This window comes from Stegostoma tigrinum, chromosome 17, assembly GCF_030684315.1.
Source record: "Stegostoma tigrinum isolate sSteTig4 chromosome 17, sSteTig4.hap1, whole genome shotgun sequence".
In the NCBI taxonomy this organism is placed as follows: Eukaryota; Metazoa; Chordata; class Chondrichthyes; order Orectolobiformes; family Stegostomatidae; genus Stegostoma; species Stegostoma tigrinum.
The window spans coordinates 14660555-14682101 of record NC_081370.1 but is presented as its reverse complement, the minus strand read 5'-3'; the positions used below and the strand labels follow the sequence as shown (position 1 = coordinate 14682101).

At 42.2% G+C, this 21547-nt stretch overlaps 1 protein-coding gene across 1 annotated transcript in view; it reads right to left on the bottom strand.

Annotated features, from left to right (window-relative positions):
• Positions 1 to 2974: 2974 nt before the first annotated feature.
• LOC125459483 (embryonic protein UVS.2-like) overlaps positions 2975 to 21547 on the bottom strand; it is a 41436-nt gene continuing 22863 nt past the window's right edge. Inside the window, exons 5-7 of the mRNA XM_059652223.1 lie at positions 20392 to 20519; positions 7581 to 7702; positions 2975 to 3220 (exon numbers count right to left, since the gene is read on the bottom strand). Of these exons, the coding sequence (XP_059508206.1) occupies positions 2975 to 3220; positions 7581 to 7702; positions 20392 to 20519 (496 nt within the window). The remainder of the gene's footprint in view (positions 3221 to 7580; positions 7703 to 20391; positions 20520 to 21547) is intronic.

The window sequence follows — 21547 nt, the reverse complement described above, 5'->3', positions numbered from 1 at the left end:
CTTAAACACTCCTTCTAGGTGAGACAGAGCTTCACCTGCATCTCCTCCAACCTAGTCCATTTCATCAGGTGCTCTCAATGTGGTATTCTCTACATTGGTGACATCAAACGTAGGCTAGGTGACCATTTCATTGAGCATTTTTGACTGGCCTGTAACGGCCAACCTAACCTCTCAATCACTGCCCGTTTCAACTTCCCTCCCACTCCCCTTCCAACGTGTCCATCCTCAGCCTACTCCAGTGTCAGAACACAAATTTGAAAAACACCACCTTATCTTCCACGTGGGCAACTACAGCCAGAGGACTCAGCATTGAGTTCTCCAATTTCAAGTAAACATCCCACCTACACTCCAGCTCCCTTTCCAACTCCATCTCCTTCCTTCCAGCCACCAACCGGATTCATACCTCCCATTGACCAACCAGGTTATACCGATTACCAGTATCCATCTATCACTATAATTCTGCTACCCACCCCTCCCATCTCTTTATTTGAAACTCCCCCAAGCCCCACATCCAGTCCTAAAGAAGGGTAATACCAAAATGTTGACTTCTCCTTTCCTCCAGATGCTGCCTGGCTTGCTGTGTTCTTCCATCCTCCTGTTTGTCCACCTTGGATTCCAGCATCTGCAGTATTTTTGCCTCTAGTATCTATTATAAACCCTCTGACGCCCACAGTTACCTCAACTACATCCTGTCCCCGTAAAGACCCTGTTTTATTCTCCCTGTCTGTGCTTCTTTAGTGCACTGCCAACGCATAGCAGAAGGGCCAGATCTGTTCTGATGGCAATTGGAAGTTCTTGTCCTGTGAAAGCATAGATATGGAGAAGAGTTGCAACTTATAGCCTTCCCCGCCCTTCTGAATCACTCGGATTCCCCTCTCTCTGGAAGGTCTTTCTCTTGAGCATCTTATGGTACCAATGGTGCCAACTTCAACAAGGGAGCTTCCGAAAGGTCCACGTTCTTCTTCAACCAAGGATTTCCCTGCACCATGATTGATAGGGCCCTCAGTCGTGACCAAATCACCTCCCAAATTTCTACCTTCATTCCTTCTCTTCCCTCCCACAACAGTGGCAGGATCCCCCTTATCCTCACTTACCATTGCTACAGCTTCCACATCCAAAAGAGCATCAGCTACCAGTTCCATCAGCTTCAGTGTGATGCCATCATCCCTCCCTTGTCAGCCTTGTACAGGAACAAGTCCCTCCAAGATACCCTGATCCATTTCTCCTCCATTTTCAACACATCCCAGAGCCCAATGCAACCGCAGAAAGTGTGACACCTGCCCATTTACTTCCTCTCTCCTTGGTATCCAAGGGCCCGAACACACCTTCCAGGTGAAGCAGCGCTTTACCTGCACTTCACTCAATCTCGTCTACAGCATTTGCTGCTCACAATGTAGTCTCCTCTACATTGTGGAAATGAAGCACAGACTGGGTGACCACTTTGCAGGAAACCAACATTCTGACTGCAAAAATGACCCTGAGCTTCCGCTTGCCTGCCACTTTAACACACCACTGTGTTCCCTGGCCAATACCTCTGTCAGGCTTACTTCATTGGTTCAGAAAAGTTCAGTGCAGACTGAAAGAACAAACCTCAGTTTCTATTTGGAAACTCTGCAGTCTTCTGGACTCAACATCAAGTTCAATAATTTTAGGGCTTGAACACCTTTTCACAAATCCTTACCCTGACCCCCACATACTGGGCCTTGTCATCACATGAGATAGTAGGAACTGCAGATGCTGGAGAATCTGAGATAACACGGTGTAGAGCTGGATGAACACAGTAGGCCAAGCAGCGTCGAGCCGAGACACTTCTTCGGCTTTCCTGCTCCTCTGATGCTGCTTGGCCTGCAGTGAGCATCCAGCTCTACACCTTGTTATCTCTTGTCATCACGTGGGCTGTTACCAAAAACAACCAATTTCAGCCACAAACAGTCCCCATTAGTTGTTATTCTTTCTCCTAACCTGCTCTTTACCTATTCCTTTGTCTGTCCAACTGTTATTCTGGCTATCTGGGGTCCATCTCTACCTACTGGTTCCCCTTTCACCATCCCCTGCCCTTGTCCAGCATATATACCATATATGCTTTTCCTAGCTACTATCAGTTCTGAAGAAGGGTCACTGGGCCTGAAACGTTAACTCAATTTTCTCTCTGCCAGGTCTGCTGAGTTTTTCCAGTAATTTCTGATTTTGCATGCAAGTAATTGCTCCCAGTCCATGTCTGCCAGATCCTGTTGAATGGCATTGAAATTGGCCTTCCCCCAATTTAGACATTTAACTTCTGTACACTTGTAATTCCTTTTCATTATGAATTTTGAAACATACAGTTACGATCACAATCCCCAAAATGCTCACCCACTGACAATTCAACCACCTGAGCAGATTTATTTCCTACAATTAGATCTAGCATTGTTCCACCTCTAGTTGAATGATCTATGTACTGGAACAAAAAAAGCTCTTCTCGATACACTTTAAAAATTCCACTTCATCTAATCCTTTCACACTAAGGCGATCCCAGTTAATGTTCACAAAGTTGAAGTCCCCTACAACTGTAATCCTGTTTCTTTCACACCTTTCTATGATTTGCCTACATACCTGCTCCCCTATCTATCTGACAGTTGGGAGGAAGATTATATCATATAATTTCTCATACAATTTTGAGTTCACATGAAATAGCTTTTCCATTGCAATATTTAATTTTACTTCTTTTGATAACCAAAATGAGTGATAAGCAGAAGGTTCTATTCTAAATTTAAAAGAAAGCAAAATCATTTTTGTATTGTACCTTAAATGATCTTCGTACTAGAATGACCCAAAAACATTTGGTCCAATAAAAAGAGGTGTCCAAAGTCCTAAAGTCAATAGCTCCCTTTGCATTTTTCAATGTAGAACCACACCTAACTTTAAAATGAAAGGATGAAATTTAGTATTAAGCAAACTGTTATAATTTTGTTGAATAGCTACATAATTTTATAATTTATAATTTGAAGACAATATTACCAAATTGATAATTTGCACTGAAGCCATATGCTTGCCATGACTGGGCACTGTAAAATTGAACGTATAACGATTTTCTACTTGATATCACTGCTGGATTCTCTCCACCACAAGTCGGCCCTTCCAGGACTGGAGCAAGTGCATCATCACCATCGTGAATTATTACTCGGTCACTATAGCAGTTTATAAAGTCTTCTACTTGAAATTTTGTAAACTGTATGAAAACCTGTAAGGAAGATAATGATCAAATCATATAGATAATACAGAAAGGTGCAATTCAGTAGTTTAATATGATAAATGATTAATCAATCTGCAATATGTAAAAGAAGTTATCTTTTTCTAGAAGATAACTAACTGGGAGACAAGTTTGAGATTTCGGTGGTTGAGGGTAGAATCTGATTTGAAATTCAGTATTCCCAGCAGTTTTAGCTCTTGAACTGGCACAGTTCTCTCCACTTGCATGGTTTGAGTCCAGATGCAACAATATTCATGAAATTCAACACCACCCACAACAAAGCAGTTGGTTCGATCCACCTTAAATACAAAACGTGCATCCTCAGTATTACAGTATGTAATGTTGATAGGATTGCATTTTGAGCTTTTAGAAGTGTCTACCAAAGAAAAAGTTTAAACTCCTAGAAGGTGTAAGGTAACACTATTATCACTATGTTACACTCCATAAGTAGTTATGGGAATGCATGATATCATTAAACAATATGGTAATCTTGAGTCTTTCCCTTTTGACAAGTTTCTCCAAATATATAATAGATTTTGGCCAGGTATATGATGAAAGTGTAAAACTCTTTGTATCACATGGTGATAGAGATGACAATGAGCAAAATAGGTTACTAGGAGCTAGCTTATCAGCTTAGATGGTGAAGACTTTCAGTTAGATTGCGCGGATTTTCATTGTTTCTGGAAACATGTAGCTATATTCAGTTGACTAGGCTAGTATAGTTCCTAATGTCTGTCTGGTTCTTTGATTTCACTGGCTTTGGTGAATTTGTTCTGATTTGGCTGACTTGGCTTCTGTAAGTGTGACGAAATCACAATAACTGAGTCAATGGTACATTTGAAAATGGGTAAAATGGCTGTATCCCATTGTAAGTATAGGAATCTTTGAACTGAATTGCTCTCTAATTCTATCAAAGATTGGAAGAATAGACATGTTCTTTAGATCTAATTATGTATAAAAAGGTGAAAACAAAAAGATCCAGACTCAGAGTTGGGCAATTTTAGAACAGAAGTAAGCATTTTTTTTCTGAAAAGGTGTGCCATTAAAATAATCATCATGAAGTTCAAGGCATGTTTTAATCTGAGGTCACTAGCGAAAATTGAAAGGTATATGTTTGGAATGAGAAGCAGAAAAAAAGTCTGTGTCCACCAACTACTCCAGTATTTTTCTATCACTTCTTCATGAAAGCAATATTATGTGCAAGCTCAAACACAAGATTTTGTAGGTTAGAAAATTTTATTGGATTCTTTCATACCTAACCATACCTAAGTCTGTCTAAAACACACAGTCTGAAAATTTACCAAAGCTGCAATGTAATGATAAACTAAGTAGACTGGTGTATTCACAAACATTTTAAGATTTATATCTGGAATTTGTGGCATTCAAGATATGAATGATGTTGAATTTGTCTGATTCTCGTGCACAACTCACTATAGATAGAGGCAGTCAACAGTATCTCATGACAAATATGTATGAGATTATACTTCCAAAAAAGCAGTGCTATTGCAAAAAGTTTTTTCCAAACATCTTCCAGGCTGCAAGGACTAAGATTTTGCAAGGAGTTCTGCATTGTTCGTATAGCCAATGTGTTCATTGCAACCATAACAGATGAAGAGAGTCTGTGTTGGATGAATTCCAAACAGAGCTCCATGATCATATCATGAGGTTTAAAAAGAGCTTTTATGTCAGAGATTGGCCTGAAAAACAATGCAAAAGGGTGGCAGCCAGTGAAAGAGAATATATAGGCTATAATTAACGCTCTAAAAATAGAAGGTACGTCATACCTTAAATTCATACCATCACTACATACAGTGCTAGATATGATTGCAAATAATCTTTGAATAAAGATCTTAACTGATTAAAAAATAATCAGGCTAGTTGAGGATATGGCAGAGCAGATTGTATTTCTGGTGTGCAGAATGAACAGGTTTGTGAATGGTGTGCTGCCCAAAGCAAACACATCTGCACTAAGGATGAGGTCTCTAGCAATTTCTGTGTTTGTGACATAGAATGATAGTTGCTGTGGCAGCAATAGCTAGAGCACCAATTGTAGAAGAATATTGTAAGTGGATCAGAAATCTGCCATGAGAGGTTTTTTTTGAGGCTAGCGCATGTCATATCTGTCACCTTTCATGAAGATGGTTATGATTAAGTCATCTGAGATCTCCTTGCTTGATTCTACTGTTCAGAAAAGGGAAATTGTTATGTTATTTTGGGAATAAAGCGCTTTTCTTCTGGATTGGAGTGCTTCAGTGGGAATTTCATCTGCTTCTGATGCCTTTGTACTTTAGCTGTTGAATGGCCTTTTCTATTTTGCACCCAGTTGGAGTTGTGCTAAAGTGGTGTTGGTGGCATGCATAGAACATTGAACATAACAGCCCTCGGCCCTCAATGTTGTGCCGACCCGTCTTACCGATCTGAAGCCCATCTAACCTACACTAGTCCATGTACGTCCATATGCTTGTCCAATGATGACTTAAATGTACCTAAAGTCGGCAAATCTACGATCGTTGCAGGTAAAGCGTTCCATTCTCTGACTACTCTCTGTGTAAAGAAACTATCTCTGACATCTGTCCTATATCTTTCACCCCTCGTGCTCGTCATCACCATCCTAGGAAAAAGGCTCTCCCTATCCACCCTATCTAACCCGAATACTGTAAATAGGAGTTGAGGTCAGAGTGTTTGTTGAGAAGATTTTTGAAGTGATCTTTGCAGCAGGTGCTGACTGCCCTTTTATCCTTGATAGCACATCTCCAGTCTTGCTTAGCAGTGTACTTGAGTCTGATTATTTGGTTAATCGATTAACTACTGTCTCAGCTACCATCTGTTTTTAGTCATAGGTTTTTGCCAGACATCAGCCTTCAGTTGTCTTAAAACTTATCCCATTCTGCTGCAAAAATAACTGGTTTTAAGACTAAACATTTTGTTCAGTATACTCTGCACTCAGATTCATAAGAAACCTCTCTTGGTGTTCTCTTTAAAAAAAAACTTGATGTCCAATTTCTAATTATTGTGCAAGGGCATCAGACCCTAAAGCATCCTTGTAATGAAGTCATGGCTCTTGACACCAATGAACATAAACACAGCGTGGGCAGAGTTAAAACACAAGGAAACTTTAGATAGTTTCTAAAGGAACACATCAGACCAGACTACAACATGGACCTGAATACAAGAAGAGATGGATTAGTTCTTACTTAATGTAACTACAAGTCCGAAGCTGGTGTATCAGTGATTATCGTGCATAGTATTAACGTATAACAAATGACGTTTATTTGGTCAAGGAGAAGGGAAAGCCAATAAATGTCTTCAAGCTTAGACCTCAGTCTGTAAAGAAATCAAAATCAGTGTGGTATGAAACTACATAAAAGGTTAATTACATGTCTTTCTGTAGGTGTTCAACTTTGAATTGAAGCCAAAGCTGGAGGGCTACAGTGTTTTCATTTAGTTCCATGTGCCCTTTGGCCATAATAAATATTAAATTTAACCAGTTTGATATGACATGACCAACTATGCAGGTCTCAAGCAATATCAAGTTCTGTACTAAGAGCAAATCAACCAGATTTCTCTTGTTAACAAAATAAATAAAGTTGTTCACGACCAAACAAAGACGCAAAAGATTACTGACAGTTTGAACTACACAAAAAAAATGCACACTGACAACACACTGTCTTTTCAGAAACTTGCCATGATTTGTAAATAAGACTTTTGGTGGGTTTCCAGGTCACAAATTTTGCAGAGAGGAGTTCCAAAGGAAGAGACAGGAGGCAACAGGCTCTTGCCTTTCAGGCAAGTCAAATTCTGTTTTGGACACATGACCTCTCTCTCAAAGTTCTCTAGACCGAATCCACCTGCAAGCAGTTCTGATAGAGTCAGCATTATTGCTGTTGTACCTGGTGCCTTTTCCTCAGTAAAGTCCAATTTGCTTAAAAGTTTAAGATATATTTATGTGGATTCGCCTTATCTTTCAAAACATAAGATTTGGATCACATCTCTTCATAACATTATCATACAATAAATTCTTTTTTAAAAGACAGTCTCTTCTCATTGGACTAGCAAATGGCTTTTCTGTATGATGAGACATCATATTTCCTTAGCCAGAAAGGGGGTAGTGGCAGCAAATTTGTTCATAATGCTGTTCATTATAAAATTGTTAATGCAACAACAACGAAGAGGTGCAAAAGTATAAAAATGTTCACTTTCCTCATTCTGAATCTCCGCCCTGATGACTGGAAGAAAAGTCATAAAAATTTCAGGCATCAAAGAGCTCAGTTACATTCCCCTTTGATATAGGTGCAAGTGTCTTAATAATGTTTGATAGCAAACCTGACAATGGTGCTGTGATCTTACTTACACGTTTTTTATCATGAGATGTTTTAAATATCCACCTGCAATGAGCATTGTTCGGATATAAATTTGGGAAATTGGGTGAGGTGAATTTTCCTGGTTCATGTCTGTATAGTCCTCCACATATTTCTAAAAGGTGAAATTTAAAAGTTGGAGTTTGAAAAAGATTTTTTAAAGATGACCGGTATCAATCTGTATTACAACATACACCACAGCTAAGACAGACAGATTCTGATCACACATTATCAAGGAGTCAGGACGATAGCAGCAAAATAGAATCAAAGAATCCTTACACTGTAGAAGCAGGCCATTCAGCCCATCGAGTCTACATCAAACCTCTGAACAGCAACACACCGAACACCCGTAACCCTGCATTTCCCTTGGCTAATGCACCTAGTCTGTACATCCATGGACACCACAGGCTATTTACTATGGCCAATCCACCTAACCTGCACATCTTTGGACTGTGGAAGGAAACTGGAGCACCCAGAGAAAACCCACACGGTCACATGGAAAATAGGCAAACTCCACACAGACAGGTTCCTAAGGGTGGAATCAAAAACCTAGGTCGCTGGCACTGTGCCATAGTGCTGCCCCAACAGAATTAAAGCAGATCAGTTTGTCAAATAGATCCAAGTCAAATGGTGAAGTATGAAGTGAGGCACACCTCCTTTTTCTTGTCAGTTGGGAATAGAGCAGTTCGCTGCCTCCAAATCATTACTTCAATGTTCCAATTTACATTTTTATTTGCTTTTGAGCATAGGTTCTTGATTAGTAAGGGGATCAAAGGTTATGGGGAAAGGCAGGAAAATGAAACATATCAGCCATGATCAAATAGCGGAGCAGACTCAATTGGCCAAATGGAATAATTCTGCTCCTATACCTAAGTCTTAATTAAATAAATAAATACATTAACTAAAGAATCATTTCTTCAACACGTACTGTAAACAAATCCGAAACTTCAATAAAAACTTAATTAAATCATTTTCACGGTTTACAACTGAAAATTGTTTCTGGGTCTTGCCATTACTACTGGTCATGGAGATTCAAATAACTGGTCATGCAATGACTTACATATACTTAAAATTCTTAATCAACGTTAATGCATGTATTCATGCACAGACCCATTAATTCCATCCTTCTGCCATTTTTACAAAGGTTGGTTTTACCTGCAGCTGGACCCTTAAGTTTGTGTTCTCCTTTTCTGCCACACACTTTACCTATCTTTACCTGTGCCACGTGATAGCGAGGCAAAGAACAGGGAGAGATTTCGGCTGAACACGTGGCTGCAGGGATGGTGCAGGAGGGAGGGCTTCAGGTACATGGACAAATGGGGTTCATTCTGGGGAAGGAGGGACCTCTACAAACAGGACAGTCTCCAGTTGAACCAGAGGGGCACTCATATCCTGGGTGGGAAATTTGCGAGTGCTATTCGGGTGGATTTAAACTAGCTCAGAATGGGAAACTGAGGTGTAGTTTTAGTACACAGGAGGATGACCGTAGGGAGGACATTTATAGGACCTCACTGTCACAGGAGTGTGCTGGCAGATAGCAAGCTGGTTTGAAGTGTGTCTACTTTAACACCAGGAGTATCCGGAATAAGGTAGGTGAGCTTGCAGCATGGAAAGGTACCTGGGACTTCGATGTTGTGGCTATTTCGGAGACATGGATACAGCAGGGTCAGGAATGGATGTTGCAGGTTCCAGGGTTGAGATCTTTCATTAAGATCAGGGAAGGTGGTAAAAGAGGGGGAGGTGTGGCTTTGTTAGTCAAGGACAGTGCAACGGTGGCTGAAAGAACTTTTGATGAGGACTCATCTACTGAGGTGGTATGGGCTGAGGACAGAAACAGGAGAGGAGAGGTAACACTGCTGGGAGTTTTTGATAGGCCTCCGGAAAGCTCCAGGGATGTGGAGGAGAGGACTGGCAAAACTATTCAGGGCAGGAGTGAAAGGAACAGGGTGGTCATTATGGGAGACTTTAACTTCCCCAACATTGACTGGAAATTCTATAACTCTCGTTGTCGGATGGATCAGTTTTTGTCCAATGTGTGCAGGAGGGTTTCCCGACAAGTATGTTGAAGGGCCAACAACAGATCTTAAAAACATTCTATGAGATTGCTCCTCATTCTTCTAAGCTCAGGTGAATATATTTCCAACTGCTCCAGTCTCTCATTATACAGGAAGGATGTGGAAGCATTGGAAAAGGTGCAGAGGAGATTTACCAGGATGTTGCCTGGTCTGGAGCACAGGCCTTACGAAGAAAGGCTGAGGGACTTGGGTCTGTTCTTATTGGAGAGAAGGAGGCTAAGAGGGGATTTAATAGAGACATACAAGATGATCAGAGGATTAGATAGGATGGATAGTGAGAGTATTTTTCTGAGGATGATGACGTCAGCTTGTACAAGGGGGCATAACTACAAATTGAGGGGTGATAGATTTAAGACAGATGTCAGAGGCAGGTTCTTTACTCAGAGTGGCAAGGCCGTGGAACGCCCTGCCTGCCAATGTAGTGAAGTCAGCCACATTAGGGGCATTTAAACAGTCCTTGGATAAGCACATGGATAATGATGGGATAGTGTAGGGGGAGGGGCTTGGATCAGTTCACAGGTCAGCGCAACAGAGGGCCGAAGGGCCCGTTCTGCGCTGTATTGTTCTATGTTCTATATAACACTTCCCAACATTATTTAGTTTAAAGTAGTCTCCACCACCCTAGTTATATGCTTCCCAGAACACAGGACCCAGCATGCTTTCTGCAACACTAAAGCCAGTTATGCATAATTTAAAACATATGTATCGCAAACCAGTCTTTAAGCCATGCATCTACCTCCCTGATCTTTTTAACCTATGTTAATTTTCTTATGGATCAGCTAATAATTCACAGATTAAATTTGAAGTTCCGATTTTAGCTTAACATCTATCTGATAACAATTCCTCAGCAGTAATTCTTTCCTCACATTATTTACATTGTTGGTATCCAGGTAGAGAATGACAACAGGATCCTCCCCCCTCCCACTGCTGGTTCTCTCCAGGTCTGAGCAAATATCCAGAACCTTGATACCAGGTAATCTACACAGCCTTCTGAATTCAAGCTCTCTGTTGCAGGGGAACTTTGTCATATATCATTTATCGAGGGCCGAAGGGGCTGTTCTGCACTGTATTGTTCTATCCTGACTGTACCTTTTATCACAATGTTTTTCGGTTCCCTGACTTGGTGCATTCTGCACCACAATTCCATGGTCAGTTTGTTTATCCACCTCATAGTCACTACTCTTACCTACTGGACAATTGAAAGGATGAGGTTCCTCCACTTCTATATTCTTTGTCCCCTTGCCTGTTACACTTGTAGTCAGACCTCCTGCCCTGACGACTAACCAAATCAGATGATTCCATCCTGACGGCTGTAACTGCCTTTTGGAACAAAGTGCACAGGCAACTTTTCTTTCATGCATCAAAGCATCTAGAGCTTTGAATCCAGTTCATTTATTTTGAGTCCTCAAGTTGTAGGCACTTAGTGCAAATGTGGTTGCCATGAACCACACTGGCGTCTATCAGATCCAACATACCGCGGCCGCAACAGGCTATCTGATACCTGTTCTGCAATCTTTACTCTGGGATAATTAATAACTAATAAATCCTACCACATATAATAAGCTTTACTCCTGCCAGTAAACCATAACACAACTGGTGAAACTGTACAAATGCTAATGTGTCTCACAAGTTTTTAATACATAGAACATAGAACAGTACAGCACAGGACAGGCCCTTCAGCCCACAATGTTGTGCCGACCATTGATCCTCATGTATGCACCCTCAAATTTCTGTGACCATATACATGTCCAGCAGTCTCTTAAATGACCCCAATGACCTTGCTTCCACAACTGCTGCTGGCAACGCATTCCATGCTCTCACAACTCTCTGCGTAAAGAACCTGCTTCTGACATCCCCTCGATACTTTCCACCAACCAGCTTAAAACTATGACCCCTCGTGCTAGCCATTTCTGCCCTGGGAAATAGTTTCTGGCTATCAACTCTATCTATGCCTCTCATTATCTTGTATACCTCAATTAGGTCCCCTCTCCTCCTCCTTTTCTCCAATGAAAAGAGACCGAGCTCAGTCAACCTCTCTTCATAAGATAAGCCCTCCAGTCCAGGCAGCATCCTGGTAAACCTCCTCTGAACCCTCTCCAAAGCATCCACATCTTTCCTATAATAGGGCGCCCGGAACTGGACGCAGTATTCCAAGTGCGGTCTAACCAAAGTTTTATAGAGCTGCAACAAGATCTCACGACTCTTAAACTCAATCCCCCTGTTAATGAAAGCCAAAACACCATATGCTTTCTTAACAACCCTGTCCACTTGGGTGGCCATTTTAAGGGATCTATGTATCTGCACACCAAGATCCCTCTGTTCCTCCACGCTGCCAAGAATCCTATCCTTAATCCTGTACTCAGCTTTCAAATTCGACCTTCCAAAATGCATCACCTCGCATTTATCCAGGTTGAACTCCATCTGCCACCTCTCAGCCCATCTCTGCATCCTGTCAATGTCCCGCTGCAGCCTACAACAGCCCTCTACACTGTCAACGACACCTCCGACCTTTGTGTCGTCTGCAAACTTGCTGACCCATCCTTCAATTCCCTCGTCCAAGTCATTAATAAAAATTACAAACAGTAGAGGCCCAAGGACAGAGCCCTGTGGAACTCCACTCACCACTGACTTCCAGGCAGAATATTTTCCTTCTACTACCACTCGCTGTCTTCTGTTGGCCAGCCAATTCTGTATCCAAGCAGCTAAGTTCCCCTGTATCCCATTCCTCCTGACCTTCTGAATGAGCCTACCATGGGGAACCTTATCAAATGCCTTACTGAAGTCCATATACACCACATCCACAGCTCGACCCTCATCAACTTTTCTAGTCACATCCTCATAAAACTCGATAAGGTTTGTAAGGCATGACCTACCCCTCACAAAGCCGTGTTGACTGTATTTGATCAAGCCATGCTCTTCCAGATGATCATAAATCTTATCCCTCAGAATCCTTTCTAACACCTTGCAGACGACAGACGTGAGACTTACCGGTCTATAATTGCCGGGGATTTCCCTATTTCCTTTCTTGAAGAGAGGAATTACATTTGCCTCTCTCCAGTCCTCAGGTACGACTCCAGTGGAGAGCGAGGATGCAAAGATCTTCGCAAGTGGCGAAGCAATTGCATTTCTCGCTTCCCAAAGCAGCCGAGGACAAATCTGATCCGGGCCTGGCGACTTGTCAATCTTAATGTTTGACAAAATTTTCAGCACATCAGCTTCGTCTATCTCTATCCATTCCAGCATGCACACCTGCTCTTCAAAGGTTTCATTCACTACAAAGTTGGTTTCTTTCGTAAAGACAGAAGCAAAAAACTCATTTAGGGCTTCCCCTACCTCCTCAGGCTCCACACACAAGTTCCCTATGCTATCCCTGATCGGCCCTACTCTTTCTTTGACCATTCTCTTATTCCTCACGTAAGTGTAAAATGCCTTTGTGTTTTCCCGGATTCCTTCTGCCAAGCCTTTCTCGTGCCCCCTCCTGGCTCTCCTCAGACCATTTTTGAGCTCCTTCCTTGCCTGCATGTAATCCTCTCTAGCTGAACTTGACCCTAGCTTCCTCCACCTTATGTAAGCTACCTTCTTCCTTTTCACTAGAAGCTCCACCGCTCTCGTCATCCAAGGTTCCTTAATCTTACCCCTTCTTGCCTGTCTCAGAGGGACATATTTACTCATCACTCCCAACAACTGTTCCTTAAACCGTCTACACTAACCAAAAAAATGCTCCCCAACCAAGAACTTAGCCATTGCCCTGAGATATCACACGTGCATATTCCTCAGGAGCCACAGAACCCAGCTGTTGTCACTGCTTCCTCTCAGCACACCAGAATGTTTAAAAATCTTTCCCCATTGCTCTCTCTCCACCGCTGCACTCTCTCACCTCACTTCATGTTCTTTCATGGCCCCTCTGTCACTGCTCTCAGCTGCTCTTCTACAGTTTCACTGTTTCTCCATTACTGCTTCCTCTTCTACCATTGGGCTGTTTGACAGCTTGTCTATCATTGCTACTGTCATCTGTCATTCTGTTTTATGTGATCACCAGTCTTCGTACACTTTTAGTATCTTTCCACCACTCTGTTTTATTATTTCTCCTCTGCTCTCTCAGTTCCTCTTGTTCTTTTATGGTTTCACCACTGCTGCTTGCTCCTTCATACTGTTGTAAAGTCATAGGGTAATATAGCACAGAAATAGGCCCTTCAGCCCAAACTGATCCATGCTGACCATGGTGCCCACTCAGCTAGTTCCAACTGCCCACATTTGGTCCATATCCCTCTAAACCCTTCCCATCCATGTACATTTCCAAATCTTTTTAGATGTTTCTATCGTACCTGCCTCAACCACTTTCTGTGGCAGCCCATTCTAATATCACACCACTCTCTGCGTGAAGAAGCTGCCCCTCAGGTCCTTCTTAAATCTTTCCACTCTCACCTTAAACCTACGATCTCCAGTTTTCAATTCCCGATCCCTGGGAAAAAGATTATATGTATTCATCCTATTTATGCCCATCCTAACTTTATACCCCTCAATAAGGTCACCCTCATTTTCCTACATTCCAAGGAACAAAGTCCCTTCCTGACCGACCACAATCTATAACTCAGGCCTACCAATCCTGGCAACACATTTATAAATCTTATTTGCACATTTTCCAGTTTTCCTATAACAGAGTGACCAAAACTATAAACTATACTTCAAGTGCGGCCTCACCAATAACTTATACAGCTGTAACATAACATCCCAACTCCTATACTCAGTGCCTCAACCGATAAAGTTCAGTATGCTAAATGCCTTCTTCACCACCCTGTCTACATGTGATGCCGTTTTCAATGAACTACGTACTTGTACTGCTAGGTCCCTCTGCTCCACAACACTGCTCAGGGCCTTACCGTTTACTGTATAATTCCTACCTTGGTTTGACTTTCCAAAGTGAAACACCTCATTCTTATCTTAATTGAATTGCATTTGCCAATCCTTAGCCCACTTCTCCATCTGATCAAAATCTCTCTGTAATTTTTGATAACCTTCTTCTCTGTCAACGATACCTCCTAATTTTATATCATCTGCACACTTAATTGTGCCTTGCACATTCACATCCAGGTCATTTATGCAAATAACAAAGGTCCCAGCGGCACACCACTAATCACAAGTTTCCAGTCCAGGAAACAACCTTCAACCATCTCTCCCTGCTTCCTACCATCAAGCCAATTTTGAATCCAATGAGCTAGCTCTCCCTGGATCCCATATGACCTAACTTTCATGGCTAACCTGCTTTATGTGCCCCAATGTCCTGTCTAAAGTCCACTTAGACAACATCCACTGCCCGACCCTCATGTACTCTCTTGGTTACCTCTTTGAAAAACTTTGAAAGATTTGTCAGACATGACATCCCATGCACAAATCCGTGCTGACGATCCCTAATCAGATCTTTTCAATCCAAATGTTGGTTGATCCTGTCCCTCAGCATCCTCTCCAATAACTTGCCTGCCACTGATGTCAGGCTCACTGGCCTGTAGTTCCTTGGCTTGTCTTTGCTACTTTTCTTAAACAATGGACTCACCCGTTCAATTTCTGCTAGATATTGCTTAATGGCCCCAAAATTGGCCCTGCTCAAAGTTAGCACCTTAACCTGTGGACCTGTCCTATCTTTTTCCATAACTGTGTTAAAACTAAGAGAGTTATGGCCATTAGACCCAAAGTACTCTCCAACTGACTCTTCAGTTACTTGCCCAACATGTTTCCTAAGCGGAAGTCCAGTATTGCACCCTCCCAAGTAGGGCCTTCAACGTGTTGATTTAGGAAACCTTCTTGGACACATTTGACAAATTCCATCGCATCCAGGCCTTTTACACTCTGTGACCCAGTCAGTACAGGGGAAATCAAAATCTCTAACCAATACTACACTATTATTCCTACAGGTGTCTGCAGTCGCTCTACACATCTGCTCCTCTAGTACCCATTGAGTATGTGGGAGTCTATAATAAGTCCCAGCAGGGTAACCATCCCCTTCATGTTTCTAAGTTCTAACCATAAAACCTCATTTGATGACCCCTTAAGAATATCCTCTCTAAGCACTGTTGTTATGTCCTCCCTTATCAATGGGCCAACTCCCTGTCCTTGCTTACTTGTGCTTCTGTCACACTTGTAGCTTCTGTATCCTGGAACATTGAGCTGCCTTTCTCTCAGCCATGTTTCTGTTATGGCTGTAATATCCCAGTTCCCAGAGCCAACCCATGCTCTGAGCTTATCTTCCTTACCAGCCATTACCTTGTGCATCAAACCAGACATCATGTACCTCTCTTTATTGTGCCCCTAGCTATCCAGAATAGTAAATTTGCTCTCAATAGCTGATATATTTACCCCCGACTTCTCAATGGCCCCTCTCTCATTCAGAGTCCAAACCCCCAGCCAAACTAGTTTAAACCCTCCTGGGTAACACTAGCAAATCTCCCCACAAGGATATTGGACCCTCTGGTTCAGGTGCAGCCTGTCCCTCTTGTTCATATTACCTCTACCTCAGAAGAGATCCCAATGATCCAAGGACTGAAAACCCTAATCCCTTACAACAGCCACACATTCATCTGATCTGTCTTTCTATCTCTATCCTCACCAGCGCATGGCACTGGGAGTATTCCAGAGATCACTTGAGGTTCTGCTTTTTAACTTCTTAGCTAACTCCTTATAGTCATCTCTGTCATTTGTACCAATGTGCACATGGTCCTCTGGCTGTGCACCCTCCCTGCTCAATGTTCTGCAATCGCTCAGAAACATCCTTGACTGGCACACGGGAGGCAACACACCATCCTGGTGTCACTCTGCGGCAACAGAATCTCCTGTCAGTCCCCATCAGAATTGAGTCTTCTATCAGAATCACTCTGTCTGAATGCACCCTTTCCCTCCAAGCCTCAGAATTGGTCACAATGCCACTGACCTGACTATTGTTGCTAGCCCTGAAAGGTCATTCCCCCGCAACTGTATCCAAAGTGGGAGACCTGCACTATCTGTCTTCTCCCCCCCCGCCTCCCCTTACGTCTTCTACTGGTCAGCCAGCTACATCAGCCTGAGCCTTAGGAATGACTACTTCATTGTACTTCCTATCAATGGTGTTCGCTGCACCCCAGATGGTCCTGAATGTATCCAGCTCCAGCTCCTGCTCCCTAACATGGTCTATTGGGAGCTGTAGCCTGGTACACTTCTCACAGGTGTAGCCACCAGGGACACGAGAAATCTTCCCGATGTCCCACATCCTGCAACAGGAGCATGCCACTGCCCTAACTGCTTTCAACCTAGACAGAAAGAAAGAAAAATCAAAGAGGCCTTACCAGCTCTTACCTGGAATCCTGCTCAGCCTCCTGATGCCAAAACGTGTTGAACCAATACCTCAGCACTTCCACTCTAACACTGGCCCCATTTGTTAACGGCTGCTCCCTTGCACACCTTTACCTAACCTGTCATCCTCCTCACTGAGCACCTTTTTTACTCATCAGAAGAGGAGGGAGGGTGGGAAGTATTGTTTCAGGTTAAACAATATCTTGTCACCACGTTCCCTCTGACCCGCTGTACAGTTATGATGGCTGTGGCGACGTCTCTCAGAATTCCACTATGATGACTCTCTCAGCCACCTTCTGATTCATTGCCCTGCTTTGCCATCTCACAGAGGGTGTCCTGCAGAGGTCTCGTCTGCAGTCGTCATGACCGTAGCCATGTCTACCAGAATTCCGGTGTGATGACTCTCAGGCACCCTCTGCATCGCTGTCCTCTTCATCATTTCATGGAGGGTGTCCTGCAGAGGTCTTCACTTGTACTTTATGGTCTTTGCATCACTGCTTTCTCTCCTCCTGTCATTCTATTTTAATGCGTCTCCACTGCTGCCTTCTTCCCTTTCCTCATTCTGTTTTCTTGTTTCTCTGATACTTTACTCACCGTTCTCCCCTCGCGATGCTTTTGGGTTTCCCTGCCATTGCTCTCTCTTCCCCTCATTTCATTTTATGGTATCTCCACTGCTGCTAGCTGTCCTTGCTTTGTACTGTTTAACAGTCTCTCTGCTGCTATCTTCTCTCCTCCCCTTGTGTTGCTTGTTTTGTTCTCTGCTGCAGCTCTTCTTTCCCCTCATTCTGTCTTAATGTGTCCCTGCTGCTACTCTCTCTCAACCTGCTACAATGTTTTATCATCAGGGGCGGCATGGTGGCTCAGTGGTTAGCACTGCAGCCTCACAGCGCCAGGGACCTGGGTTCGATTCCAGCCTCGGATGCTCCAAGGGGCAGTGTGGACTTGTTGGGCCAAAGGGCCTGTTTCCACACTGTAGGGAATCTAATCTAATCTCCAACTGTTGCTCTCTCTTGTTGTCTTGTGCTGCTTTCTGTTCTCTCTGCCACTACTGTTAATGTGATTTTGCCTCGAGCAGGTATATTATACAATCCAGCAATAATTATGTTATCCCCTGTGACATAAGAAACCGGAGATGGACATCATAACATTGAAGCTGACAGAAATCTATTACAACAAAGTATTACATAGAATCATTGTATTCACAGTGTCCATGGTAACATTAAGCTATTAGATTACAATCCAGCAGCATGCTTCTAGTAATGTGTAATTCTCTGAGTGATCCCAAAGTAGAAGGATGACTAAGATCTTTTCATCTTCAGATCACACGCTATAACATATTGTTGTTAACATGGGCTTGTCTCTTAAATGTGTGCAGGTACTGACTGACAAACATAGCATTCCTCTTTCCAGAGATGAAAAATTACCCCAGATATACACAGTTGGTTAAGCTCAGTTGGCTGGATGGCAGGTTTGCAATGTCAAATAATGCCAACACCATGGGTTCAATTCCTCTGGCAACTAAAATTACTATGAAGTATTCTCCTTCTCAATCTCTACCATTGCCTGAGGTGTGCTGATCCTCAAGGTAAACCATCACCAGATATCTCTTCCTGCCGAGAAAGCAGTCTAATGATCTGGTCAGACTATGCCAACTTTACCTTTACACGGATACACACGTGCATGTGGTGTCAATTCAACAAGTATACGTATGGGTAAGAAATGAGTTTATAACAGTAATATTTAAAACTTATAATATTTTGGAATTTATCAATTACCCATCTGGAGTTCTAAGCATTATTCTCTGTATTGCTTCTTTGGCAACTTGCTACAAGTTGCTGCAACTCAACAACATCACACAACCATCATAGCTGCACTGCCTTCCAGTGAGGAAAGTGGCTTGTTATATAATAATCTGAGCTGCTTGCTTTTACTATGTAATGTAGCACCATGACCAAGAATAACTTGATATGATCTGAGCTGGTTGCATACTTTAGAAACATTTGCTAGTATCTATGGGTTTGGATTTAGATTTCTAACTCATACTCAAGGCTCAGAGCACAATTTTGATAGTTCTCTAACTGTTTCTCTCATTGTGTATCTCTTTCAACCTCCTCTGTCCTGAAGAAATAAGTCCTGTGTTTCAGAATGGTTAGACATTGGTTGATGGGTAAAGTTTTGCACAATTGCCTTCTGAGCACACTTTGTTCACTTTACCATCAGCATTGCACAAAATGCTGCAACGTGATGCAGCAATCTTGCTTTGTTGCTTGGCGCTAAGTGATTATTGATTTTATAGTATGTATTATATGTTCTGATAAACTGTTTTAGTATGGATGCAGGGATGACAATGAGATATGGGTCACCCCCCACTTGGTACATTATGTCTTGAAACTGTTTTCCAGGTTATTATGGTCCATTGTCAGACGTTATTTGTTCCAGAATACTCAATAAACTCAATAAACTGAAAACAGCTTTTTGCAGAGAGCTGTGCAGGCAGAGTCCTTGTGAGTTTTTAAGACTGATCAGTGGCGAATCAAGGGGAAAATGCAAGAAAGTGGACTTGAGGAACGTCTGAGCAGCCATGATCCTGTTGAATGGCATAGCAGGCTCAAAGGGCCAAATGGCCTAGTCATGTTCCTATTTCTTATGGTCTTATGCAATATCTAAGGTCTCTTTATAATACTTGTCTATTTGCCCACTTCACTTTTGCTGTATTCTTGAAGTTCAGATTTAAAGAACATTAGCCTATAATCACCCTGACAATTTACATTTGCTTTCAACCAGTCTTCTCAAAAGTATCTCAGATCATAAACTTCTGTCTGAAAAACAAAATATTTCCCTTAATTTCTAATTTCTTAATAACCTCTAACTTTAGGTAACCATTCTCTGCGATGATGTTAACTCATCCCTGATGCCAAACAGTGAAATAGGAAACCAAAGGGCATTCTTTTTACTTAATAATAGATTTATTTACTGAATGCAACATTACATATTTTGACCTCCTCACTAACCAACATCCAAGTTCTCAGAAGTGTCCCTAATACTCTTTTGAAACCATTGATATAAATTAAACCAACTTAACAAGTGGCCACTCCTAGATGATGAACTACAAGAATGAAATGTTTAATTTATAATTACATTTAAATTTCATTCTGGGGGGAGGGGAGTAGGCGGAAAATGCACTCCAAGATGTTTCTCTTGATATATGCTCAAAATACTGCATGTATGTACTTAACGTTAACAATGCAGTCAATAAACCTTTAACTCCCATGAATTCCTGTATGTATCAACTGCTAAATTAGCTATGAACAGGAATTAAATTATTCTATTTTATGTTTGGATTGAAAATTCTGTCTGTATTTAGCATATTGATGAAGTTCACATAAATGAATCCACGTATCACACTTACCACAATTATACAGCTTGTTAACCTTCAAAGCATCAAGATTAGACATCCCATAACGTTGTCCAATATATATGTTTGGATTAGGTTTAGGGACAATGGTAACACTTCTTCGATCTTTAGAAAAAGCATATCTGCAATGAGAAAAATAAATATTTAAATTTCCACCCAGAATACAATTTTACATTGGACTACCAAATTCTGTTTTTGCTTTGGGAACATTTAGCTACTGCCTGCAAAACGCAAAAACAAAGATCCACATAAATCAACTTCTGTGTAAGGCAGTAATGTTTGATTCTATGTGTACTACATATTGATGCCACCTCAAGGTTCTTGAGAAGTACCGTAAAATCTGTTTGAGATGGATTATTTGGCTGGGAGGACAAGCATACTAACATCAGCATCAATAAAGCAGCCAATAGCACCAGGAATGGTCATAAACATTCACTACCTTGAAACCAGATTGCTCTTTGAACCTGCTTTACCATATCTCTCTCTTGCAGCTCCAGTTACCTCCTTTACAAATGTTATGGGCTTTCCCCCAGTCCCAAAGGATATGTTCTCAATTCTCCCTGGTTGTAGCAACCCCTTTCTTCACCATGGTGCCCCCTCCACACTTCCCCCTTATTTGAAATGGATGAACTAGGCAGATTAACTGCTCACCCACAAGAGTGACCCAACCACACAACACTGGACAATAAATACCCTGACCCCTCATGGATGCCTGTACATCTTTCCGATCACATTAGCCCTAACAGTGTGGACTGGCTGCAATGTTGCCAGAGGATTGACCATAACCTACATCCCAGACTGCAAAGGCACGAATCCCCTGACTGAGAACACCTCGACTGGATGCCTGACCATGGCCTATCATCTCAACTGGAATGGGAGGTTGTCATTGACTGACTGTGTTGGGGCCCATGACTGATGGATGCCTCCATGGACTTTGGCAAGGGCTACTTGCCTAAGACTTTCACATACATGGTGCCTGCGTGCGACATATGCAGTTTGTTTGCCACATTAGTTGTTGGCACATGGTATGGGTGTGAGATTGATGTAGGCCACTGCTATATACAAAGATATCCACCCTCTTGACTGCTGACTAGCAATGCAAGCTGCTGGTTGCTTGACTGTGCTAATTGGCAAAGTAGGGCAAAACATG